Source organism: Plectropomus leopardus, chromosome 13 (genome assembly GCF_008729295.1).
Source record: "Plectropomus leopardus isolate mb chromosome 13, YSFRI_Pleo_2.0, whole genome shotgun sequence".
Lineage (NCBI taxonomy): Eukaryota > Metazoa > Chordata > Actinopteri > Perciformes > Serranidae > Plectropomus > Plectropomus leopardus.
The window spans coordinates 8,289,900-8,314,422 of record NC_056475.1 but is presented as its reverse complement, the minus strand read 5'-3'; the positions used below and the strand labels follow the sequence as shown (position 1 = coordinate 8,314,422).

The following is a 24,523-nucleotide window of genomic DNA, read 5'->3' as shown; positions in this document are numbered from 1 at the left end:
GATAAAAAAAAAAAACAGTAAATTATGAAATAAAGTCTGCTGTCAGCTAGGCTAATTTATACAATGGTAAATGTCATAGGAGAGTAACATTAGCTGGTTGTATAGCCTATGCTGGGAAAACGTGTCTTGTAAAAGACAGCTGTTTTGTTGGTGAACCTTGTGAGTAATAATTGGGCAGGCTTTTGTAACGATTCCTTTGTTAAATGTAGCTGCTTCGTATGAGCAGAGGAACGTCCACTCACCACAAGGCTAGTTTTTGCAATGTAAATTGTCATAAGCGTATGCTAATAAAGTTAGCATGTTGTATTGGTGGGGAAAACGGTCTAGTTTAAAATAAATGTTTTGTCTGTCAACCTTGTGAGATACCCCAGCGCCAACTAGCATTTCGGAGGTTTCAGAGCCACACAGACACACCAACATTTGGCCATTTGCTTAAGCTGTGGTGCAGGCCCTGCAAAAGTCGACAAGTGTTGAAAAGATGCTATAAAACACATACTCAAAACATTTTAGTTTCCTTTCCTTACAATAACAATAAGGAATATTGTATTTGTTCTATTTATCAGAGAATTTACAGTATAACTAAACATGTAAACAACTGAATATCAAACCACCCATTGTCTACTATTAATAGTATTTAATATAAAAAGTTGTTTTTAAAAGTTTGATATGTGTTCCCCGCTTCCCCAAAGTGGAACTTTTAACCACTGTGCAACTTCGGCTGGATATCAAAACAATGCCTCAAAAGTGTATCAAAATAATAGCCTGCCTTATGGTGGCATACGGGAAGTATGTGACGCTGTGAACATATTTTTCAGTGTGTTTTTCACATTCACAGTTTGCAGGGTGTGAACTAGCTACATGTGAAGTGAAAAACAGTCATTACTGTTACATTGTGAGTCCACAAAATAATGGAGACAGCAAAACTCTTTTTTCCCCCCAACAGAGTGTAAAGTGACAATAGCATTTGTGAACTCCACACTCCGCTGTTGCGTGAAGAACAATGTAATGTTTGGAACTACTTTATCACACCTTGTCTTAACATGTGGAAGCAAGCACTTTAACAACAGAAATTGGCTTTTCTCCAACCCACAGGTATCAGATCTTAACTTTTCTTCATACCTCCTGACCTTTACAGTTTAACATTCATAACTGCCAAAATTGCAATTGCTCAGTTCCACCTCCGAGGTGACTTGATTCGCAGACCAGTTGCAGTTGGGTTGAATGATAAGATAAAACTTAAGAGACTCAAATGAGATGGGTCGTATTTTGACCAAAAAAAGAGAGTTTACCTGACATCTTCAGCTCCGTTACACTTGAACGCCTCCAAATAGATTTCTAATGCATTACGCTTAAGGCCTCTCATATTGTGTGGGGGGCTGAAAACCCAAATCAGTTTCTTGACTTCTTCCACTTCATACAGTTGAGTGGTCAGGTTATCACACTGCCGTTTGGTGTCTTCACGCCACAAAGTCCCAATGCTGTCTGGAGCCATTGGGTTTCCATTACCACAAATCCATTCCACTCATTTAAAATTAATGGCTGTGGACCTTCGCTGACCCCAGAGATAAGCTCGGCCAAGTCTTTTTCTTTTAGAACACCTTGGGGATTAAGCTTTCCCTCTCCTTATCAATTCTATCATTGGGTAGATGGTATGGTAATATTTGGCTGGTCGCTGGATGTTTCTACTTCGATTTTCTGCAGAATGATGAAGAAAAAAACAGTAGCTATACAAACATCATATCTATCAATACACATTTTTTTGCAGTTTGTATTTCCAACTTCCCTCCAGTCTGTGGCACTCAGCCCAGGCCTAGGGATTTCTATTGAAACCATTTGTTGACAACAAGAAAAATACAGAATAGCAGCACCCTTATCCTTGAAATCCAATTCTAGATAACTGACATCATAAAGCACGGATTAACATAGCTGGAGGGAACAATGGAAAGCTACAGTTTTTCAACTGCGTTATAATTATATCAAATTACTCTCAGTGTGAATAACCTGTGCTATATTATTTTCTCTTTCATGGCAGCTGGATGGAAATTTACACAATAGAGGCTCTCATGAAACGAAGCTTATCCACGTTTGAGCGCCAGCATTTGTCCTACATTTCCAGTGCTAAGTGTACACAATCTACCAGATGGTACTATAAACACACACACTCCAGAATGTACAATTTCTCTCTTAAAAAGGGCCCTTGATGCATAATGTTACACTGTCATAAGCTGAGCTGCATTACGTTTTGCTCATTTCTCTGGTTGCTCTTATCCACCATGAAAATGCGCGGCCTATCTGTTCAAAGTCATGAGACGCACGAGGCGGTGTATTCAGCCGCCACCCATGACTTGGTGAATGGTGAGAAGGGGTGAGGATCGGGGGTGCTGGGGACATTACCCTGGGCTCCTTCTTTTCCCTGTCCCCTGAGGACACAGCCATTGGTGGTGGAGGGAGGGCGGGAGGCTTCTCAGCCTTATCAGCAGGACAGCACCCAGCGCTCTAATCGCCAGGTCCCAGAGACAGCCGGAGGTAAAGGCACAGTGGATGGGTGAGCAACATCCAAGGAGAGAAAAAAAAGGAGGAGGAAGGAGAGAAGTGGGAAAAAAAGGCAATGTTTATACCTCGTAGGTTACATCAAATGACAGCTGCTTTACAGTTCAGTGCATAACTGAGTAGAAATCCTTTTGGTGAGACGAGACAAGTGCAGATTCTGTCCCACGGCACATTGTTGGTGATGAAATATAGAGACTTTGCAGTTGCATCATGAGTCTCTCAGCAACCACAGCAGGTGCCATCTTGAAAGCATCCTTAAGAAGAGGCTACATGCAAAAAGACCTGAAAAGATAGATGGGGGTCAGTTCATTGAAGTGTCCCTCCCTGGAGTCCTCGTTCCTGTGCAGACTTTGTCGCTTTGTAACGTTACCTGACTTTGTCCTTTGCTCGTATTTCCAAAGTTGAATTTTACAAAATCTCAGAAAGTCATACAGAGGCCAAATGACGGGGGAAGATTCGATAGCGTACTTTTCTAAGTGTTCATGCAGGCATGTGGAGATTTAAAAGACACGTTTGAGTGCTGCATCAGGGTTTGGGAGGACACAAATAAGAACTTTTTTTCTGGTTTACCTTTTAAATTGTGCAGCATTATAGGTAAAGCAGCTTGATTCCCTGCAGGCAGCATATTTTGTCAACTCTCCGCGAGTTTGTAATACAATAAGGAAGTGCTACAGGCAGTAAATAATAGATTCATTTTTATCAAAAAAAAAGCTTTGAAGCAGCCAGGATCCAGGTATGGTTGTAACCCCAGAGCTGATTGTGATAGAGCACATAGTGTTCCATTCTCCACACTTGATTTACTGCTGTGACTGGTTTAAAAGAAAGACAATAGGATTGGTGCTATTGATAATTAGTTTTTAATGTGCCACACTCATCATGTCCAATTTCATGCCCCTTAGGCAGCTGATCACAGATTTAATCAACACATTATTGCTTGCTATACTTAAACTGTGGGGAGGGGGGGCCTCTCTGTGTGTGTGTGTGTGTGTGTGTGGGTGCTGGTAGGAGTGTTACAGGGACACAGTGTTAGCGTGTGTTTGTGTGATCGAGGAGCGAGCTAGAGAGGTTGTCAGCATGTGCATCCATCCCAGCAACGTCCTTCTTTGATAGACATTGAATGTGTGTTCCAGGCCATTAACCAAGAGTTACGTTTGAAGATGACGCGCTTGGAAGCGTGTTGTCGTGCTGTGTCGGAGGAAGCCATTGTTATTATTGTGTTTCTGGCGAGGAGGAGAGTGTCCAGGCCTCCCTCACCTGATGAATACAGATGAAAGCAGGGCTGTTATGTCTGAGTTTTTTTTAGTTTTTTTTTTTTTAGACTGCTCTCATAACACCTGAGAGGTTTTTTTCATTGCCATGTGAGGTTGGCTCTTTTTTAAAAACGTGTCTTTGGTTTTATTATTTTACAAATGCTCAGTGTCTCAGTGGTGGGACCAACATTGTTCTAAATTCATAGGGGGTAAAGGTCCTGTTCCATTGCAGCATATCAATATATTTAGATTCACTAGTGGTGTGCATTTTGCAATCCTCTACTATATTGTTTTTTTTTCTTCTTTTGTCTAGGAATGGTGATTTTGGTCAGCTGGTTTGTCTGTCCATTCACGCACACACATTAGAGTAAGATATGGTGTGTTCATTTTTGCAGTGTGCACTAAACTTACACAACGTCACAATATTTCTAGAACTAAGACCTGCGCGTACATTTTTATGGATCGACAACCATGAAACATACATTATTCAAAGGATTCTTAATAATAAGATATATTGCTTCAGCAGAATCCAAATATCAGTTACAGTATCAGGGGCAGTGGTCTTTACTGTCTCCTTTTATTTATGGAGTGTGGCCCCTTTAGGAGTATGCTATGGCAATAACACTGGTATCACAAGATATGGCTTTAGTATAGGTCTGGTTTAATGCAACTTGGGTCATTTTTTCTAGCTTCTCTCTGTATGAATGCACATAATACCTACTATATATTTGCCTGTATGTATATGTTTATGTCTATGCATCTATTATCAATACAACTAAATCCAACAGGGCATCAAAAAAAAAACCCAAAAAACAGCTGGATCATCAGACAGGTTGTAACAAGCTAAAAGTTAAGCCTACACTGTATTAAAAAATGAATACATTTTTCTTAGATTTTTTTTAAAAAGGTCAAATGACTGGCAGGAACAACACAGATTATCAAACACCTTAAATATCGTGACAGCACTAAATGTTCTACAGAGAAATGCTGTTATTTCACAAATGTTTCGCCTTTAATAAAGCAAAAACTGGTCAAATTACTGGCAGTATGGCTGCCAGACAAAAACTGTAAATTTTATGTTTTCATAAATATTCATTACAGATTTTGCAGAGTACTTTGGGGTCAAATGTCCAGTTTGTAGGCTTTAGTGACATCTAGCTGTGAGGTTGCAGATTGCAACCAACTGAAACTTCTCTCATGTGCCAAGCATGTAGAAGAATTATGGCCAACATGAAAGTGTAAAAACACAAATGTCCATAATTGGTTTGTCTGTTCTTTGACTCCATTGAAAAGGACCCGCTCCTTATGTAGATATAAAGAACTCATCCTAAGGTAACAAAAACACAGTGATTCATAGTTTCAGGTGATTACACATAGCAATGAATGTTATATAACTTTACTGCCAGTTTATCCCCCTTAATCCTACACACAGGACCTTTAAAAGTTAAAGTGAGAGCACCAAACTGTCCGAAATATTGCCTCACTCCACAGGAAAGATGTGCACAACTGGATTAAGTGCTGTGGGCCAATTTTGAACGAGTAAGTTTGTCTGTAAACGGTGATGGATGTTTACAACGGACAGCTTGTGTTGTAATTTTCCATTCGCCTTTGCTTTTTCTTCCAAATACTCTGGCTTACCTGGAGGTTTGCTCACAGTGTCTGATTGCTTGTGTTTCTTGCCTCATCAGACTTTTAGCAATGTTTCCAGATGTCAGCATTTAACTTGTGAGTTGCTCTGTTGAGTACAATAGGATAAGAATAACAGACAGCGATGCAGAAATAATATTCAAATTATATAATATATATACTGGATTCTCAATGTCCATTTTAAGTCCTCGCAATGGCAAAACATGCATTTGCATTTTTTTTATGTCCTTGGGGACATAATAACAAACATTTACATAAAGTTTTAATAGACTCCACAGTTTTTTTTAAATATAGGCATCTACCAAATGGTTGAGAAATTACAAAATTACAAATCATTTATAATGATTATAATATGTTAGTATACAATTTGACCATAGCATTAGCGGTATTACCAGTACTAATATTATTTCCACGCATATTTACTATTAGAGTACTTTGAAAACACCTCATAAATAGTGAAAAAAATCATGCTGATATAATTTCTTTCACCAAATATATGATGGAATAACATTAAATATATGGTATAAACAACAGTGGATATACATCCATTTTTTATTTCATAAAAAATGTGAATTTATTATCACTACTTTTTTTGTTTGGTTTTAGACAGTTTGGTTTTAGACAGTAATATATATATTATGGATGAGATTATTAAATGTATCATTACATTTATTACATTTATTACATTTATATCTTTTCAAATAGTCAGTCTTAATTTTATTAGCTTAGCTTCACAACCTCTACCATAAAAGGCCAAATCAGCTGTTTGGTAGAGTGTGTTTTTAAAAAAATCTATATGACCCCCATACGATATACATTTTTTATATAAAGTTACATAAATCTGTTCAGTAATACCTCTGAAGCCATGTTGAATATAAATGCCTACCTCTGAAAATCTCACCACACAGAACCCTTTTGTCTGGCGTGATTTTTCTTGTGACTAACTTCCTACAGGAGGTGAGGTTTTACCATAACATACCTAAAATAAATGGTAGAAATGGCTCAATCAGGTTGAATTAAATTCAACACATTATTAGTCAGATATAGTGACTCATTAGTATACATTATAGTAACATTTTATTTTATTGACAATTGTTTTTGGCTCACTTTGTACTTGACTGCTGTTGTTTTTTTTTACCTGACAAGATCTTCACAAGTGGGTCTTGACTGCTGCTCACAACAAACAGACTATAAGTTGACGCGCTGGAGAGCGAGAATAGTGGGAGGAGAGGCGGGCAGAAAACCCAACAACTGTAGCCAGAAAGAGTAGTGGCTGTGTTTATCTTGAACTACTTAGCTCCCTGGCTGTGAGTCAAACGTAGAGAGAGACATTGGGAGGTAGTGGAGGCCTTCATTAAATGCAGCTCAGGCCCTGGTGAAACCCTGGTTAATGTCCCTATCATCTCTGGAGTGGTCCAACGTCTAGCTCTCTGTCCAAATGACTCATGTTTAATGCATCTCTGCAGTCCTTGTCATTTAACCTCACCTCTGGAGGTTGTAGGTCGGGGTGGGATAGCGAAGACTCCCACAAGACCCATAAGGGGCAAAGCGACCGAGCAGTTATTCTTCCCCCGCTCTCCATTTACTTAACATGGGGAGAGCTGCTCCATGTCTCGCCTATTGCTGTGTAATCTCCCCAAAGCAAACCCCCCTCACCCCATCACACCGCGTGAACCTGAACTCGACGGTGGTCTGGGTTGACTATGTGGCTCTCTGAAGCACTTTGTTACTCTGCTTCCTGTGTGCTGCGGCTGAATGCTTAAGCAGGAGACAAGTGATGCTGTGCTGGGAGACTTCATGACTTCCTCTTTACTCTTTAGGTGAGCGCTGCAGCTTATAGCTGGTAAAAGCTTTTCAGGTGAGATTGTAGGCTGTCAAACTCCATCACCTTCAATCTTTTGTTGTAGCTGCCAGACTTTATCGAAATGGCATGAATTTGAATTTGCATTGCCCATTAACCCCTTAATACCTCGTTTGACAGCAGTTCTCTTGTGCTGTGTTTGGACGCCTCTCACAAGCAGTTTAACCCTCTGAATCCTGAGCAAATTGGTGTGATTTTTGGAAACATGGGGAAAATAGACCACAAATTGCAAGAAATTAAGATAAGATAAGACGGCCTTTATCGATCTTCACACCGGGAAATTCACTTGTTACTGCAGCTCAGTGCAACATTAAACATAGAATATAAAATATGAAAAAGTGAATATAAAACACACGCACTTAAAAAACAAGAAAAAATATATAGAAAAAAGAACAGATATAAAAATATGAGTCAATTTTACAACTATTAACAACTATCAACATATATACAATATTGCACAATATACAGTGTGGCACAGGGTTATTTATAGGGTGACAAAAAAATGACCCGAAAATTTGTTTAAATAAACGGGAAATATTTATTAAAAAATATAAAAAACTAAGGGAACAAAGTCCATAATCATCATTATTATATATGTAAAATTATGTTTTTCAATATTCTGTACATTTCTTGGGGTCATTTTCACTTTTTTGCTGATTTTCAGGTAATTTTCTTCTTACTTTTTATTTAATTTCTGTTAAGTTGCTCATGACCTTCTTTCCATGTTTTTGAAAGAAATCGAATGAACTTGCTCAGGTTTCAAAGGGTTAACAGTTTAAAAATGACTGCAGTAGCTTAGAAATGAATGTAATTTCTATTTTTGGTTTGGCTGGAAGATGCATCGTACCACCTAGGTGGTTTGAAGCACTCTGAGGCACTCGAGCTTGCAGCCCAGAGTTTTTAGAAACACAAATGAGAAACATCTTTATCACAAATGCTTCTGTGTAGCAGGATGTAAAAGAGCCGGAATTCTTCTCTTTGTTTCACTTGATCTTCACGCTGCATTTTCTTCCGATTTTCCCCCGCTTACATGCAAAGACTGCCTCCCTTTCACTCCTCTTCTTCTGCCTCACTCACACACACACCCACTCCATCTCTGCCTCTCTGTCTTGCTCGGGATAATGGTAATTAGAATATCACCATGATTGAAATTTGGCAAAAGTTGAAGAGGAAATAGGTTTTCTAATCAAAAGCCTCCTCGTAGCTGGAATCCTGATGCTTACTTGGCTGAAAAATGTTCTTCAACGATGGGGGCCTAAACGGGTGCCAGACTGTAGACTGAGGGCCAAGGCTTCTCTTCCCTGCAATGCTGCATTTTATACACATGTCCCAGCTGAGTCAGTCTCAGCCAGTTAGTTCATTTTTACTTATCTATTTAAAAGTGTGTGTTTTGCTGCCACGTTTACGATGGGTTTGATGAAGAAGGAGATTGATAGCACTGTCAATATGAAGCTACAGCCAGCAGACTGTCGGCTTTACCCTTTAAATAAAGAGCGACATCACTTTCCTTGTGCTGCCTTTAGACACGTTTTAACAAGTATTTACACTTTATAACCCTGAGTTTTCTTTATTAGTATTGTTATTAGTAGTATTACATGCCCCACATACTGCAAGAAATGTGTAGCTTTATAGAATTATTCTTTTTTTAAGTTATGGGGAAAAAAAGAAAAAAAAGCTAGGGGAAACTATGTTTATAATGATCATAATTACAATAAAATTATGTTTAAAGAATAATTAAATTTTTAGGCTCTTTTTCCAAATCTTGTTTGTCTTTTTTTCTCAAAATTTTCAGGTAATTTTTTTGCACTTACAAAATTCTTGCCATTTTTTGGGGCCATTTCTTCTCATTGCTCATTGCCTTCTCCCCATGTTTTTCAAAGAAATCAAGCCAATTTGCTCAGGTGCCAAAGGGTTAACCTATTATAAAGACTACAGCTAATCAAATCCATCCAATGGTTGAAAAAAAATCCACCCAACACCTCTAAAGCTCACCAGTTAACACCTTATATCAAGTATGTTTTTCCCTACAAAAACCCAATTATAAGAGTGGCAAGTTGCGGTTGTGTGGGGGTTATGTACTTGACTGTCTCTTGGCTCATAGCAATGACTTCCTGCTGGTTGCCTGGCAACTTCATGCTGTTGCCTATGGTGTCATTTCTCACACATTTATTAACCTGAGCTGACTCTGTTCCGGTTTCATCTCGCCAAACTATGCATGAAAGGCAAAGGTAACGGCGTCGTTATTGTGTGCTGCTGTTCAGAGTTTTGGCATATCTCTGTGGAGCTGTTTCTTCTAAAAAAAAACTTCCAAGGATATTTGTGATTTAGAAGTTTGGCATGGAGCTAGCCAAATATGGATGAAAGATGTTAACACGAGGTATTTTCGCAGGACTTGGGATCCACAAATTTTTGGTATTAACTTCAAAAAGATGATGCTGATCAATGCCAGTTTGTAGCCATAAGTTTGCCTTTGGAGTTCAAACCTCACACCTAAACATCAATGACTCCTTGTTTTGCAAATCTGCTGTGTTCTGTTATGGTTTCTGCAGAGGGGAACAGCATGAATGACTTGTCTTTGCGTTCTTACCTTGCTTCTCCTGTACTTTACAAGCATGCACCTCTTTGCATGAGCAAATGGGGGCAATTAAATTTAAATGGGGCTTTGAATGCTAACCCCCCCTTTCTGTTTTCTTTCCCTCCCCTCTACCCTTCCCCATCTATCCTCCCTCTCCAACACAGGAGCTGCACAGGAACCAGGTAAGCCCTCCTCACACCTACTTTCCTTCTCCTCACCACATCCTCTATCCATGTTGCAGCTTTTCCTGCTTCTTTCTTGCTTCAAGACATGCTTTCCTCTCAGCAATTACTGTTTGTGTGGTGCGTACGATCAATCCGCATTCTTTCTCCATTTCAGCTTCTCTCAGTCTCTCTTAGATTTAGATTTGGATCAGATAGATCTGCCTTTCTTGCATTCTTCATAGTTCATTTTTTCCAAATCTCTTTCTGCTTTTATTGCTGCTGACTGATACATCTGCAGTTGCTCACCAGTGTCTTAAAAAGCGCCAGCTGTAGCATCTCAGTGTCTGCTGCAATTGACCACGAAGTGCTAAGACAGAACTCAATGACCTGAAGAGTCTGATTCAGCAAGTGTGCTGGCCTTGCTTGTTTCATTGCTTTATTGTAGATTGTCATTTGTTCATGTAAAATTTGGTAATTGATCACTAATTTATTCTTGCTCCATTTTCTTTCTGCAATTCGACAATTTCTCTTTAGTTGTTTAATTTCTTCATTCAAGGTCAAGGGTTGACCCTTATTTACTGTTAAAATTATCTACAATAAAATTGCAAGAGGGCGGTAAAAAGTCTGCAGGAGTGTCACTTAAAAGCTCAATAAAATTTGTGTTAAAATTAGCATTTTTGGACAATTCCTTTTGGAATATCTTGTTGTATAAAACCACTGACACTAAAAAAAGACTCAAAAATGATCAGAGATGCCCATATCAGTAACTGAGGATATTTGTGCAGACAGGCCAGAAGTTATTACGAGGTCCAAAGTGTGTCCCTTGTTGTGTGTAGGCTGATTGACATGTTGGGTAAAAGTCTGTGTGTTGTGTTCTGTCTGCTGGTGACAGTGACTGGGATTGTCAAATAGTCACTGAGTGCATGTTTACTGCAGGGGGAGCCAGTGGTGCCATGGAGGGTGGCTGATAAATGTACCTGGGTCAAGTGAGGTCATTAGTCAGTCACTTGAGCTGGTGGATGATGACGATGATAATGATAAGTGAAGTTGGTTTGTGGAAAGCTGAATGTACATGTGGTGCAAAATTGTAAAGTTTATATTGGCGGAAAGCTTGCACGATCCCTGAAGATTTAGATGGAGGCCGTCGCGTGCTAAAGAGTTCTTGCATTCCCATAATAGATTTAAAATTGATAATAAAAACAACACTGCGCTCTCGGCGGGCAGTGGCGAGACAGGCACTGAGAGTCAGAAGCTCGGAGAACCGCGCCATCCCGCCGGACAGGACCGGAAAAGAAGGCTCTCACTCCGGGTTGTTGCAGGATGAAAAAGACGGATAAAATCTTGTTTTAAGATCTCTCTCCATCACTGGTGCCCACATGAACCATTGACGGGGGCGCCGGGGAAACACAGAGTGGTGGAGGATTGTGTTTTCACCTGCCCGATGATGGAGTCCACGATGACGATGGTAGTGGGACCAGGCCGAGAGCCCCGACCAGGGCCGCGGTGTGGTGGAGGCAGCCGAGGGCTCCGGTTCGGCTGCGACTCTCAGGTGGTGGTGGTAACGGAGAGGCCAAGCCCGGTGGAGGTCCCGCTGGAAGAAGGTGATGACCGCCGGCTGGACACAGGGTGCACAGATGACCCAGCCGTAGGAGATTAGTCTGTGCGGTGCCCGAGAGAGTACCAGCAGCACGAGCCGCCAGAGTGGAGTCCGTGGAGGACCCCCTGAGTGTCCGTTGACACCCTCCTGCAGCATCCTTCGGCGGTTCCTGGTTGTGGTGGAGTGAGCTACCCGACCAGCGTTGGTCACAGGTGGAGTAGGTGCAGCGGAGCCGGGAGCTTGAGCCGCGACCGCCGGAGGATCACCAGGACGGGCAGGAGCCATGTCCACCAGAGAGGTGAAGTGGTTTGTGATGGTTAAAGGAGATAAAGGGGGAACCCTCGCCCCAATCCACTCCCACTTACGGCCACGGCGCACCACCTCTGTCCAGGCTTGGGAGAGGAACTGTGAGCCAGTTCCATGGGCTTAGTTCCCGCGCCGACCTCCGGATCATCTGGCGCTGTGTTGTCCGGGTCCAGAGGAGCAGCGGTGGTGTTCGGGCCCAGTGTCCGTGCCTCCAGTGTTCGCAAGCCGGCCTCTGCTGTTGGACCCTCCGGGTGGGCAGTGGAAATGCCGGCATGCGTCGAGGGCAGCCAGGGAAGGGTTCCCGCAGAAGCCCAGATGGTAGATGACACTGAGGAGCGGGACGATTGAGTCAGACAGCCAGACTGGGAGTAGGAGATATGTGTTGCTTGAGCAGTATGGAGACAAAGCTCTCCAACAGCCGGTCCGTCTTCCGAAGATCCGACTTTGGGCGCTGGATGTCCTCTTTTAAAAGTGAGTACTTTTTGCGACCCCCCCACACGCAGCCATTATATTTTATTCCAGGACGAAAATAACATAAAACAACCCGATCGTTAAAAAGGAAATCTTCAAGCTAGCAAATCCTCCATCCAGTTAAAAAATGTAATTAAAATTACCAAGGTTTAAAAAAGTATATCAATAAGATATGGTGTAAAAAGTCAAATCGCGATAGAGCCTCTGACAGGTAGACACAGAGACTTTTGGCTACCTTGTGACTGAAAAGCTCAGAGCTCCACGCTCCTGTCCAAATATGGTCACATTTGGCTCCAAAAAACGAAAAAACAAACAAAAAAACCAAGATGTCAATGGTAAAAAGACCAAATTTGAGGCTTCAAAACAGGATTCACAAATATGTGGAGCCCAGTGGGTGACATCACGGGGACCATGTTCACCTCTTTTAGTCAGTGTATGGTTTAAGCCAGGGTGTTAATGTTTGTAATAATCACTCATTCATTTTAAAAACAGTTTAACGTTTTTATTTCACTTTCGTTTTGTATATTTGGACTTGCAGCAGTTCACAAATTCATTGTGTTGCTGATGTTGTCAGTTGACTTTTATGAATATGGCATGGATCTTGTCAAACTGGAAAATCAGAAAAAAAATAAAGAGCGTAGATAGACTTCACTTCTAATTCAGTTCCCCATCGAAAAGGGCCGTTTGTTTGGGAACTTAGCATACGACTGGATTAATGAGACTTGGATATGTGCCTGGTCAGAGTCTGCTTGCATAGCAAGGTTATCATAGTTTACCCAAACTAAACTAAAACCACGAACTAGGAGTGAAAAATGAAAATTTTAGTGAACTGAAATTTTATAAAAAAAATACTTAAGATGAAAAAGAAAACAAAGTGAAATGATATTGGATATTAACAAAACTAACTAGAATATAATAAAACAGGAAATGTCATTAGTTTGAGTCTTAATTCCATCAAATTTTCAACACAGTACGTCTGAGAATGTATTGTAAATCCTATACTGACCTTCTTAAATATTGCCCTGACAAATAATCTCATAATAATAATAATAATATGGTAGTAGTAGTAAATAATCATAATAAAAAGAAAACCATTTCTAACAAATAAAAACTGAAATGAATAAAAATGAAATAAAGCTAATGAAAAATACAAAATTATTATAACTCTATTCCAAAGCTGTCCTTACAAGAAAATAATTGTATGCTGTAGATCAAGTCATGCTGCCTCTGTGCTGCCTTCACTCCCCCTCTCTCCTGTCTCTCCCCTACCAAGCCTTTTAATCCAATTAGCAGTGCCAGTGACAGTTATTTATATGTACATGAATTAGAATTGAACAGTAAGAGATCCTCCCTCGGGGCTGATTGGATGGAGCCCAGTCCTCCACAGGCCTGTTCTCGGTCACAAACCTATGCTGCTGCCACCAAGCAGTGGTGGTCTCTGCATCCCGATGCCAACAGAGCAGCAACAGAAACACACACCAGCACACACTGCCAATGACAATCATCACCTCATCTGGCTTTAATGTAAAAATCATATATCAGTGCACACTTTTTTATCCTCAGCAGTGAAATACTTAGAAAATATGGTTTCACCTTTTCTAAAAGTGTCAAGACCAAAAAAATATTTGACTCGTTCAAATTCAAGCACCCTAATAAGCCGCCTGCTCAGTGTTCAGGTTCATGTTAGATCTATCTTGCATTCTATTGCGTTGGACTGAAACAGATGTGCCAAATGAGTATGTAAGCTGCCAAACATGGCGCTCGTACCCTTTTGAACTATTTGCCAATGATTGCAGTACTTCAGAGAGTTAGAAATGTCGCAATATTGGCAGCCTAACCCCTTTTAAAGGTTTTAAATACAATATGTTTGAAATTAATATTTAGAAAATGTCAGAAGTTGGATTCATCATTGATGCCGTTATTAGTCCAGTCACGCAGAATTTGGTGTTTGTCTCCAAAGTCACTTGTGAAATTTTATACTTAAGAACCTAATAAAAGTATTTAATTTAAAAAAAATGGAAATCTACCCTCTTGCATAAGCTTTTAATTAATCTTCCTTTACTCTGGAGTAAGAGCTCTCCGTGTGTGCAATAAATAAAACTGAAATAGAAAGAAATAAAAGCAACAAGATAGAGATCACATGTAACAGAGCCAAAGATGAAAACAACAAAAATGCAGTATTTCCAAGGTCTGTATTCACTTTATGTGTAGCCAAAGGCAGCCTTACATCTCGCATGTGATGAACTCCAAACCTTCATCTATGACATAAACTAGGAAAATGCTCCCAGTAGAGTGCAGAATCTCCGCCAGGTGTGTCTGTTGGTGGGAATCAGGCAGTGCAGGGCAGGCTGTGTGTCCAGTGTGTATGCATGACAGCACTGGAACCAGAGTAGACAGGCTATATGGACAAACAAACAAACCCCCTCCCTCTCCTTTCCCAAACAAAGAAGAGTTGAATCTCGCTATATTGTCCCTACCAGCTCCATTGCAATCAAGATTGTGGTGAATATAACAAAAACAGGAACTTATTCCTTTTGCTTTAGTTCATCATAACATATCAGGTATGGAGCAGATTTTCTGTCTTTAAATTAGCCCACACTTTTCTGTGGTTTGTCAGTCTTTGAGCCATGATGAATGCCAAAATGTAGCATGCAACAGAATAGATGTTTGTTTGTAACTGTATCTGATTGCTGGAAATGTCTTTCACAATAGTGCATTTCCAGCAAACACATAAACACCCACAAACATTTGGCTGTTGTTTTTTAGTGACACAGGTTACAGTCCACATTCACTCCCAAGATAAATAACTCAGCAGTAGTCACGGGTATTTATCAATCCAGCTTCGACTTGCTTCAATGGGCAGCAATGGAAATACAACACCAACTTGGACTCATAAATTTTAGCCCCTTTGCTGGCATGATGCAATGACAGGTCACCACAAAATATTGTCCATGCCCTTTCATGCAGAACTGGAACATCATTTAAAATGTTGTTGACACAGATTTTGAAAGAAGCACTATATAAGTAAACCAGTTTTAAAAAGAAAATATTAACAATTGAAACGTTTTCACTGACCTCGCGCCTTCTACTGTTTATTAACCTGTCTTCCAGCCCCAACATTAGAAACATTTTTTTTAAAAAGAAGGAAGAACAGAAAAGCATCTCAACTCGGGTCTACTGGCCATGGGAAGGCAGTTCATCATCTATTTTTCATTGGTTTTCCTGTGTTTAAAAACCTGCATACACACACTCATTTTGATGGGAAATGGGTAGTATTTTGTAGATCACTTGCGTCCCTATCGGTTAGGAGAAGTGAGGATTCAGCTGTCAGTTAGTGTAAAAAAAAAGACTGGCCAGTAAAATAGGTTTTCCAAAAACTGTGAATCACTGCAACCATGAGAGGTCCTTGAGCACACAGACATAACTGGGCACAAAAAATTGAATGGAATATAGTAGAAGAAAATCGAATTCAATTGAACTGAATTGAATTGAATTAACTGAAAGCCTTTAGTGTCATTCTACAATTACTATGAAATTTGAAAATGCCACATCCATAACAGTGCAAGTATTAAAATTTGTTGTAGTAGTAGTATCAACTAAGAATATAAGAAACAAGCTCAACGGAGCATGGTGATTGGAAAATAGGTTATTTCCTTGGCTTTACTGGAGTAAACCAGATCTAAAAATGGAGCATATTTGATAAAAAAAAAAAAAACCTGGAGAGCAAGCAAAATATTTCTTGTTGTCAAAGGTCACAGTGCTTCCTTAGTTGACCTGCCACTACAGACAAGACTTCTCTTCTCCTGCGTGGGCGACCCGTGTGTTTGCTCTGTATGCCAATCAATAGAATGGAAGACATGAGAGGATGGAGGTGGGCTGAGGGACGCAGCAGTTAAACACAAGGAGTCTTATCCATGTGTGCACAGCGAAAGGCTCTTTAAACACACACAAACATTTATGTGTGTGCATTCACACACACACACACGCACCGGCGTACACACACAGCTCAGATTAATGACTAAATCAATCACACGCATGCAGTGTTTGCTTGTCATCCTGTATGCTTTTCTTTTATAACACAGGTTCAATTTCCCAAGCTACTGAAGCTCTATCAGCGTTGCCTCAGAATATGTATTCAGCAAGGTCATCTCTCACTGCACCAAGAAAATTTTCCCTGCCACGGGATGTGTCTTTGCTATTGCAATGTCAATAGTCCCCAGTCCAATGCATTGCAATCTACATTTTGTCAATACATGAGCTGCTTAGAGCGACACTGTGAGCTGAGGATGCAGCTTGTTCATTAAATAGACCTTGTTTTGACTCCTGTTGACTCATAGATTTGTTCAGGTAATAACGGGATAAAGTTTGAATCTTACTCAAGCTCTCAAGTTGTGAAGTAAATAAAATAATAATAAACGATAATGGGAAAAAAAAAAAAAAAACATTACTACAGATAAAACTGTTCAAGGTCAACATTTTTAGGCCTCCGTACCAGCGATAGCCATAGCTGGAGGCATTTTGTCTAAAGGTTGTCCATCAGCCCGTCCCTCCGTCCATCTCATTCTCACATTCAGGGTCAACCTGACCTTGCATCCAAACTAATCTCATTCTCATGAACAGAATATCTCAAGAACGCTCTAAGATAATTTCAAATTTGGCACATATCCACTTGGACAAACCAAAAAACTGAATAGCTTTTGGTGGTCATAGGTCAAAGGTCAAAGTCACTGTGACTGTATCTGTTTCAGTCTTACGAACATGAAATCTCAAGAACACTCTCAAGAATGTCTTCAAATTTAGCACAAATGTCCACTTGGACTCAATGATGACCCAGTGAGAATATAGTGGTCAAAGGTCAAGGTCACTGTGACCTCACAAAACATGTTTTTGGCCATAATTCAAACATTCTCATGCTAATTATAACAAACTTAAAACAGGACATAATGATGAGGTGATGAAATATATATATATATACACACACACACACACACACACACAAGGTCAAAGGTCAACTTCAATGTGACATCATAATATTCTGCATCATTTTGGCCATTACGTCATGTCATATCTCAAGAACAGAAGAGAGGACATTTGGTCGGATACTGAATCACTGAAACTAATTTTGGGTGCCCACCTTTAAAACTGTGTTGATAGCACAGATCTTTTATGCTGGCGGGGGGGGAGATGTATGTAAAGCATCCATTTTTTCGCAGACATGGATGTAATCTGTAAAAAAACCTGACTGATGCACAGGCATACAACCGTTTGCCAGTTTCTAATTTAGCGAAGCAAAAATGTTGCAAGCATAACGAAACTATAAATTTGTCATCCTCAAATGATGCATGCTATAAAAAAAACCTTCCCATATATAGAATAAGGCATGGCTATGAGAGATAATACATATTCAACAATAAAATCTAACTAATATAAGTGCAAAATCTAAGTAAAAAGTAAGTCTAAAATTAAAAGTATGACAAATGTGGAGGGATGTCAGTGGGCTGACATGAAGTGAATATTGCACGTGCCCAACAATGACAGCTCTGAGTTTAAATTATTCAATTTCCAGCTGTAGATTCTATCACCACCTCTTTGTTATGACAGGAGGAAGGGAGTGAAGACAATTTAAAAAATCTTGAAGATGAGGAAACTGCATGCTATAAAAAATTACGACTAAAATTACACTTTACAGGGAGCAGAGAGGTTGGACTCCCTGCTTTTGTCAGTAATGAGAGTACGCACTGAGCTCAGTGAAAGAGCTGTCATGTGGGCAGCTCCATCTGCTCAGAGTGAACTACAAAGACAAAGTTGGAGGACATTACGAGGGTACAAAAGGGCAAGTTTTTTAATGTGGATTCATATTTTTTTTACCAGTTGTTTTCATTTTTTAAATTTAAGGCTGGCAGTGTTATTTTACAATTTTATTATCATTAACAAACCTCATAAAAAGAAGAAAACAAGCAGTGTGTTTGTCTGTCTTCTGCTATTTACCATCTTCATAATGCAGACAAGATATGACAGTAACTGTTTAAAGTAATTATCTTTGACATTTCAAGATTACTAAAATTTTGTCATGCCATGTCACCTGATGAGACAGAGTGCTCAAACCTAAATTTAATTTAACAGTTATCACAGATTCTAGAGATATTGTCAACACAAGCAGCTGTAAACGTGTTACATGTATACGCATGTAAATATAATGTAAAACACGTATGCTTCTCACAAAAGAAAGTAAATAAGAGACAGATTTGTCCTCTAGGTTGTTACTGGCTTTGCCTGTCTGGAGTGAAAGAGGAAGATGATTAATTATGCTTAAATTAAATCAGGTTATAGGGCTATTTAATCATAGTTTTGGATAATTCAACTTCAGCCTGATATTTACAGTATGGGGTAGTATTAAATATTCATTCTTGATTAGCAAACGTAATAATATGTAATTTCTCAACAGAGGGTCGCACGCAGTCATTTTATAATGATTAAATTATTTGTCCTAATTAAGTCATCATGAAATAATAAACGACTGTGTGCAGCCTTCAATTGACAGTTTAGTCGAGTCGATGTAGGTATCGGCCAGCCAATCAGAAAACTTTTCAACTTCAACAGCCAACTCTGTGAGTCCTAAGAACTTTGCTTTTATAAGATAAGTGGGGGAAAATAACAGTGCTATCAAAATGTTTCAAAACTTTTCCAAAAGATGTCGACTTTGTGAGCATCCCAGTCACCACAACAAAATGATGGGTTAGTACATTTTGCAAAACGCAGAAAGTTCTATTTGCATGTCGCATACAAAGCAACATAGCATATCAGTTTCTCTAAAGTGGCACAGTATATGAGCCGATGGATGAATGGTGGATGGTGATTTGGCTGCCAAGCTGCAAACCACTGCAGACCACTGTTCAAAACCACCAAACAAACAAAACCATGTGATTTTTGGGGACCTTTTGTGTTATTTCCAGTGGTGTTTGTGCCACTAAACCTGGGTGTTTTTAGCTGTACATTGTGGCACTCCCCAGCGATGTCTGTGGCACTGAAACTTGGCGTTCTGAATCTCGGTATTTTTCACCGACCTGTCCTTCTTTTTTAGCCACTTTTGTGCCATCAAATGTGGGTGCTTTAAACCAAAAAAAGTAATCAATATACATAATTAAGGGTTTTTCGTGCCTACACATTATGACACATTAACCACAGCGTTGTTGAGAGACGCAAAAGTTTCAGCGTATCTGCTCCAGAATTATGAATAAATGTTGTGTACTAGTGGTTTTCAGAAGTGTACAGTGAGAGCAGTTTTTCTGGTGATTGGGTTGTTGTGCAAATTACTTAATAAATTGTACAAAGTATTTGAATGAAGTGTACCTGCATTCGAAACAGGCTACACCAGCATTATGAAGACTCAATTACAAAAAAGAAACACTTAATAAGAATGGAACCTTTGGAATGAATCATTGTAATGAATCTTGAACTTATAACATTGGTAGCCTACAGTATACAGTAAACTACAACTACTTACATCGATACAGTATTTTTCCTGCACATGACTCCAGAAACCACGAGGGATCCGTTACCTGTAAGGTTACTAAGTATCACAAATCTACTCCAAGTAAGAACCTAGAAGTTCCTAAGTGTGTGAGGCTCCTGTAGCTCCTGCAGAGGTGGCGTTATGACCACTGTTGTGGAGGCTTCTCTGGTGTTTCATGAGTTATTTGTTTCATAATGGAGGAAGTAGAACTAGAGCAAAGAAAGCCCTGAGAGAAATATAAGTTTAAATAAATGAATTCTACAAAAGAGCAGCAAACAAAACTTTTAGTGATGGAGTATTGACTGTTTCCCACAGCTGCCTGCTGGGAACTACGGACAAAAATCAGAAAACCCAACTGACTTTATCCCAATGTGTTTGCTTCCTGCTGCATGTTGCCACACTGGTGTTAACACTTAGCTGGGACTAAGCTTAAGGCATTAAGACATGCTGAATCAAAATTGTTTAAAATTAAAATCAAATAAATGTATTATAATACATTTAATGTGAAAGTTGGTCCCTTGTAGTGCCGACTCCCCAAAGAATTATCACACATTTCTGAAGCTCTCAGGATGTTTTTACCTTTTTTTTTTAGCTTGTTTTGGTATCAGCCTATAGCAATGCACTAATTCTTACAGCCGCAATCGACCCTGTTGGTAGATTTTGTTGGCATTGTCCCAGACAGCTGGCCTTAATGTAAATTCCTAAGTGGACCTTTGATAAAATAAAAAAGCACCCCTGGCCTATTGGCCGGAGTTTATCCACTTGATGTATACTCAATACCACAGCTCTCTTGATTTGCATATAAAAGCTGTTACAACAGCTGATGCCGCAGGAAGTTCAAAAAACCTCCCTGACTCTCAGTTACAGCTGTCAGTGTATCCCAACGCTGAGTTTAATCAATAGGCATAAGAGTGTCTTAGTGTTTTTGAGAATGCATGTTTGCTGACAAGCTACACGCCCACTGACATTTTTCACTCCATCATTAACATTGTCTCCAGAGACTGCCAAATGTCATTTTTCATTGTTCCTTTTTTTGCCAGTCTGGCCTGAAGTATGTCAAACAACTGCTGAACATGAGTGCTGTCAGTGTCATACAGTCTTTATCTCTCTCGGTTACAGTATGTTAATATTCATTCATACACAGAAACTCAATGAAAACAATGAGTGTTTGATACTTGGGCTTGAAGCTGTCAGAAACAACACTGATTGTGCTCTTTTATTCAAATTCAAGAACAATAATAATACAAAACAAGATTGGGACAATAACAGATAACAGATTCTGTATACACCTCCCAGTTTCTTAGTACTCGAGGTAGGATATTCAGAATACGATGTGGATGGATGCTCTAAAACCTAATCAGAAATTGGTTATTTATATGTAAACACACTCACTGACATAAACTTACATACTTTGCGTAGTTACATAAAGTCTGTAAAGTCACTTAATTTTGTTGACGTTTGGTTTCTCATTCTTTGTACTTTATTTGTGTGTCCACCATGACAAAAGATCCTCATTGACTCTGCATTGGCAATGTTTTTATGTTGCCAGCTTGTAATTTCAGCACGTTTTGAGCCCACCACCACGCAATGCATTGTTAAGACTTTGTGTCCATGTCAGGCATTTCTGCGAAACTGGGCTGTAACAAAAGGTAATCCTCAGTGTAACTTTGTAGCTTAATGGCATTCATGTTTTTTTAATTACTGCATCTTTCTGTACGGTTGGGATACCTGCCCTGAGCCATGCCATGAGCAACCGCAATCAGAGCCACACAATGCATGCTCTACATGAGTTTTTTTTTCCCCAACAACAGCCTGTATCTCTTCGTCTAACAAGTTCATTGATGCCTCTTCTTTCACTATTCAGACTGATCCATTGACAAAAAAGCATCAAATAATGTTTCTATCATGTCAGAAAGAATGTACTAGTATTTGAGTGCTTGGTAACAAATGCCACAAGATTTTCTGTGACCACAACACCAAAAAGTCTCTCTGTGGTTTACCAGTGAAAAGCTTTTAATTTGTAGCAGCAGCAGGAAGTGTGCAGCTAGCATTAGCAGCATCCAAAATCATACAGCTGTAGGAGAGCGGATCAGAAAAGAGAGAGGCTGCACTGCAGTGTCTTAGATGAACAGTACTGTAAGAAAAAGGACGTGGGAGTGGGGGAAAAAAACCTCAAACAACAGAAACTCGCATGTTACACAGGAGCTACAAAAGAGAGCAGATTGGGTTTGAAAAATGTCTGTGGATTGTTGACTAAGGCCAGCCTGAAATTCCCTCCTCGCCTCTCACCATATACACCCCTGGCCTTTTATATAGAGTACTATAGAAATCAAGAAATTGTCTCCTTTTAAAGCATAATCCAAAGTCCCATGGAGTCTACTTGAAAACATTTTTTTTGCCCATTGCATTTCTAATTTTAGTCAAATTGGTGAAGTCAGTACGTTGGCCTGCTGTAAACTTTGGATCAGCGCTTCATTAGCGCAGAAACACCGCTGACATCTCCAGTTTGGTGTGAATTGAACTACAATCAGGCTACAAAAGTATGTGTCCCCCTGAAGTGAGATGTTCCGACCTAACAGATAGTCACTAACAGTGTATTCAGGCACTCTTCGGCATCTCGTAGAGTCAAAAATTCCCAATTATGTCACTAAGGGAGTGCTCTCAAACAGCCACCAAAGTGCTAATGGTTAACATAGTCGGGTAAACTCAGTGTACAGTCACAATTTATTGCAAAAAGCACCATTATTGTTTCCATTTAGCTACACTAAACCAACATTGATTAACGACACATCCAAGCTGCTAACATGTAAAAATAGGTAACAGTGTTAACATTACTCATATTTTTAATAGCCGATGAGATTAATTTAAAGTACAATTATTCAACTTTAAAGCATTTCATCAAATGACTGAAAGGGAAGACAAAATATCACACTTTTCCTTTTGTTCAATGCATTTGTTATTTAAGTCTGTATGATTTATTGATGTATTTATTTCACCTTTGAGTAATCACATAGCCCATTAGTCATATTTTTGAGTCGCACGATTAATACGGGGTGCTGTTTGTTTGATAGACTGCATTGCCGTGCATTCTTAGAGCTCTTTCTGAGACAGACGCCTGCGTAGTCAGTTGTTTGTCACTTATCATGGCCCCTGAGGAGTAAACCTGCTTCGCCCTGCATGTGTCAGGAGATGATGGTGAGATATCCCCGTTCTGCCTTCCCACGCTGTTCCGCAGCTGCCTGACTCGACATAATATCCACACGACTTGCTACACTTTTAAAATGGTTGAGTCAGGATGCACAGTAGCCCTACATGATGTTTTCCACCTGCACTCCGTATTTTGAAGGTGACTTTTCTTCAGTTAGAGCACCCTCCGGTAAACAACTGTGTTCACTCATCAAAGAAGAAAACGCCTCACATGCTACTGTCAAAATATCTTGGATACTCACGACTTCCAGTTGGGTAATTTGGAGCCAGACTTGCACAGCTCGTTTAGCCGCCAACTGTGTTACTACAAACCCCGTTTTTAATAAAGTAATAAAGTGTTAGGACTCATTTCAGATTTTATAATCTGCCAGACACATAACTGCCACTTAAACCAAATGATGTCGGTGAATTTTGCTGTCTGACTGAAGAATTGACAAACTGTCTTAATTGGAAATCTGAAAGCAAATGACAGTCTTTGTCATTAATGTGAACAATGCAGCCTAGGGAAAAATAATACATCTCTCCCTAAAAATACAGCAAACAGAGCAGCAACACTTTCATAGATAAAGCTAGTCACAACGTAATGAAATAAGAAATTATAACAAAATATGTCTTAATTTTGTGCCTGCCAGAAAAACATTTATTCAAAGGGGGGAAAAAACTACATGGGACTATGTTGTGCAGATATTGCATGCTTTTCCGTATTTTTTTTTTTTTTTTTTTTTTTGAGTCTACAAATAAGTATTAATAGTTGATATTACTACACGGGGCATGCAGGACAACTACATACAGACACAAAACAACCAAAAAAGACACAAATATACTCCAAAGAGACACAATACAAACTTAAAGCCTATACTGTACAGAGACACATTGATTTTTAAAGGGACACAAAACATCAACAGATACATGCAAAAGAGCTACAAAGAGACACAAAACAACTACAAAGAGACACAAAAATACCATAAGGACAAACAAAATTACCACAAAGGGACACAAAATCACTAACAGATGCTGACAACTACAAAGAGAGGCAAAACAACAACAAAAAAGGCAAAGCCAGCTCAAAGTCTCTGTTGCGCGTTTGTAGGAGAGGTGGTGGTGCCCTTTGCATGTCTTTGCCCATCGGCCTATTGTCTCGTAATCCGCCCATGGTCAAAGCTAAAATATAACACCTGCATTTTAATGAAGTGGCATTATCCTTTGAACATGTCCAAGTCATTTGTATTGTTTTATATTCAGGAGTTGAAGAGACATTGATGCTTAAAGGAGACACTAATGAATCTTGATATGTTAGAGGACAGAAGGATGCTGCAGTGCCCTCTACATCCCTCCTCTATTCTCTAATTCTCTCTCTCCTTCAGTGCCCCGTTCGACCCCAG

The 24,523-nt window shown here is 39.6% G+C and overlaps 1 protein-coding gene across 4 annotated transcripts in view; it reads left to right on the top strand.

Annotated features, from left to right (window-relative positions):
• cadm1a (cell adhesion molecule 1a) overlaps nt 1–24,523 on the top strand; it is a 438,346-nt gene that overhangs the window by 288,817 nt on the left and 125,006 nt on the right. For 3 of the 4 annotated variants that reach the window (XM_042499349.1, XM_042499346.1, XM_042499348.1), the window contains exon 2: nt 10,048–10,065. The exons of the other annotated variant lie outside the window; for it this stretch is intronic. In XM_042499349.1, coding sequence (XP_042355283.1) covers nt 10,048–10,065 — 18 coding nt within the window. The remainder of the gene's footprint in view (nt 1–10,047; nt 10,066–24,523) is intronic. 4 annotated transcript variants of the gene reach the window in all.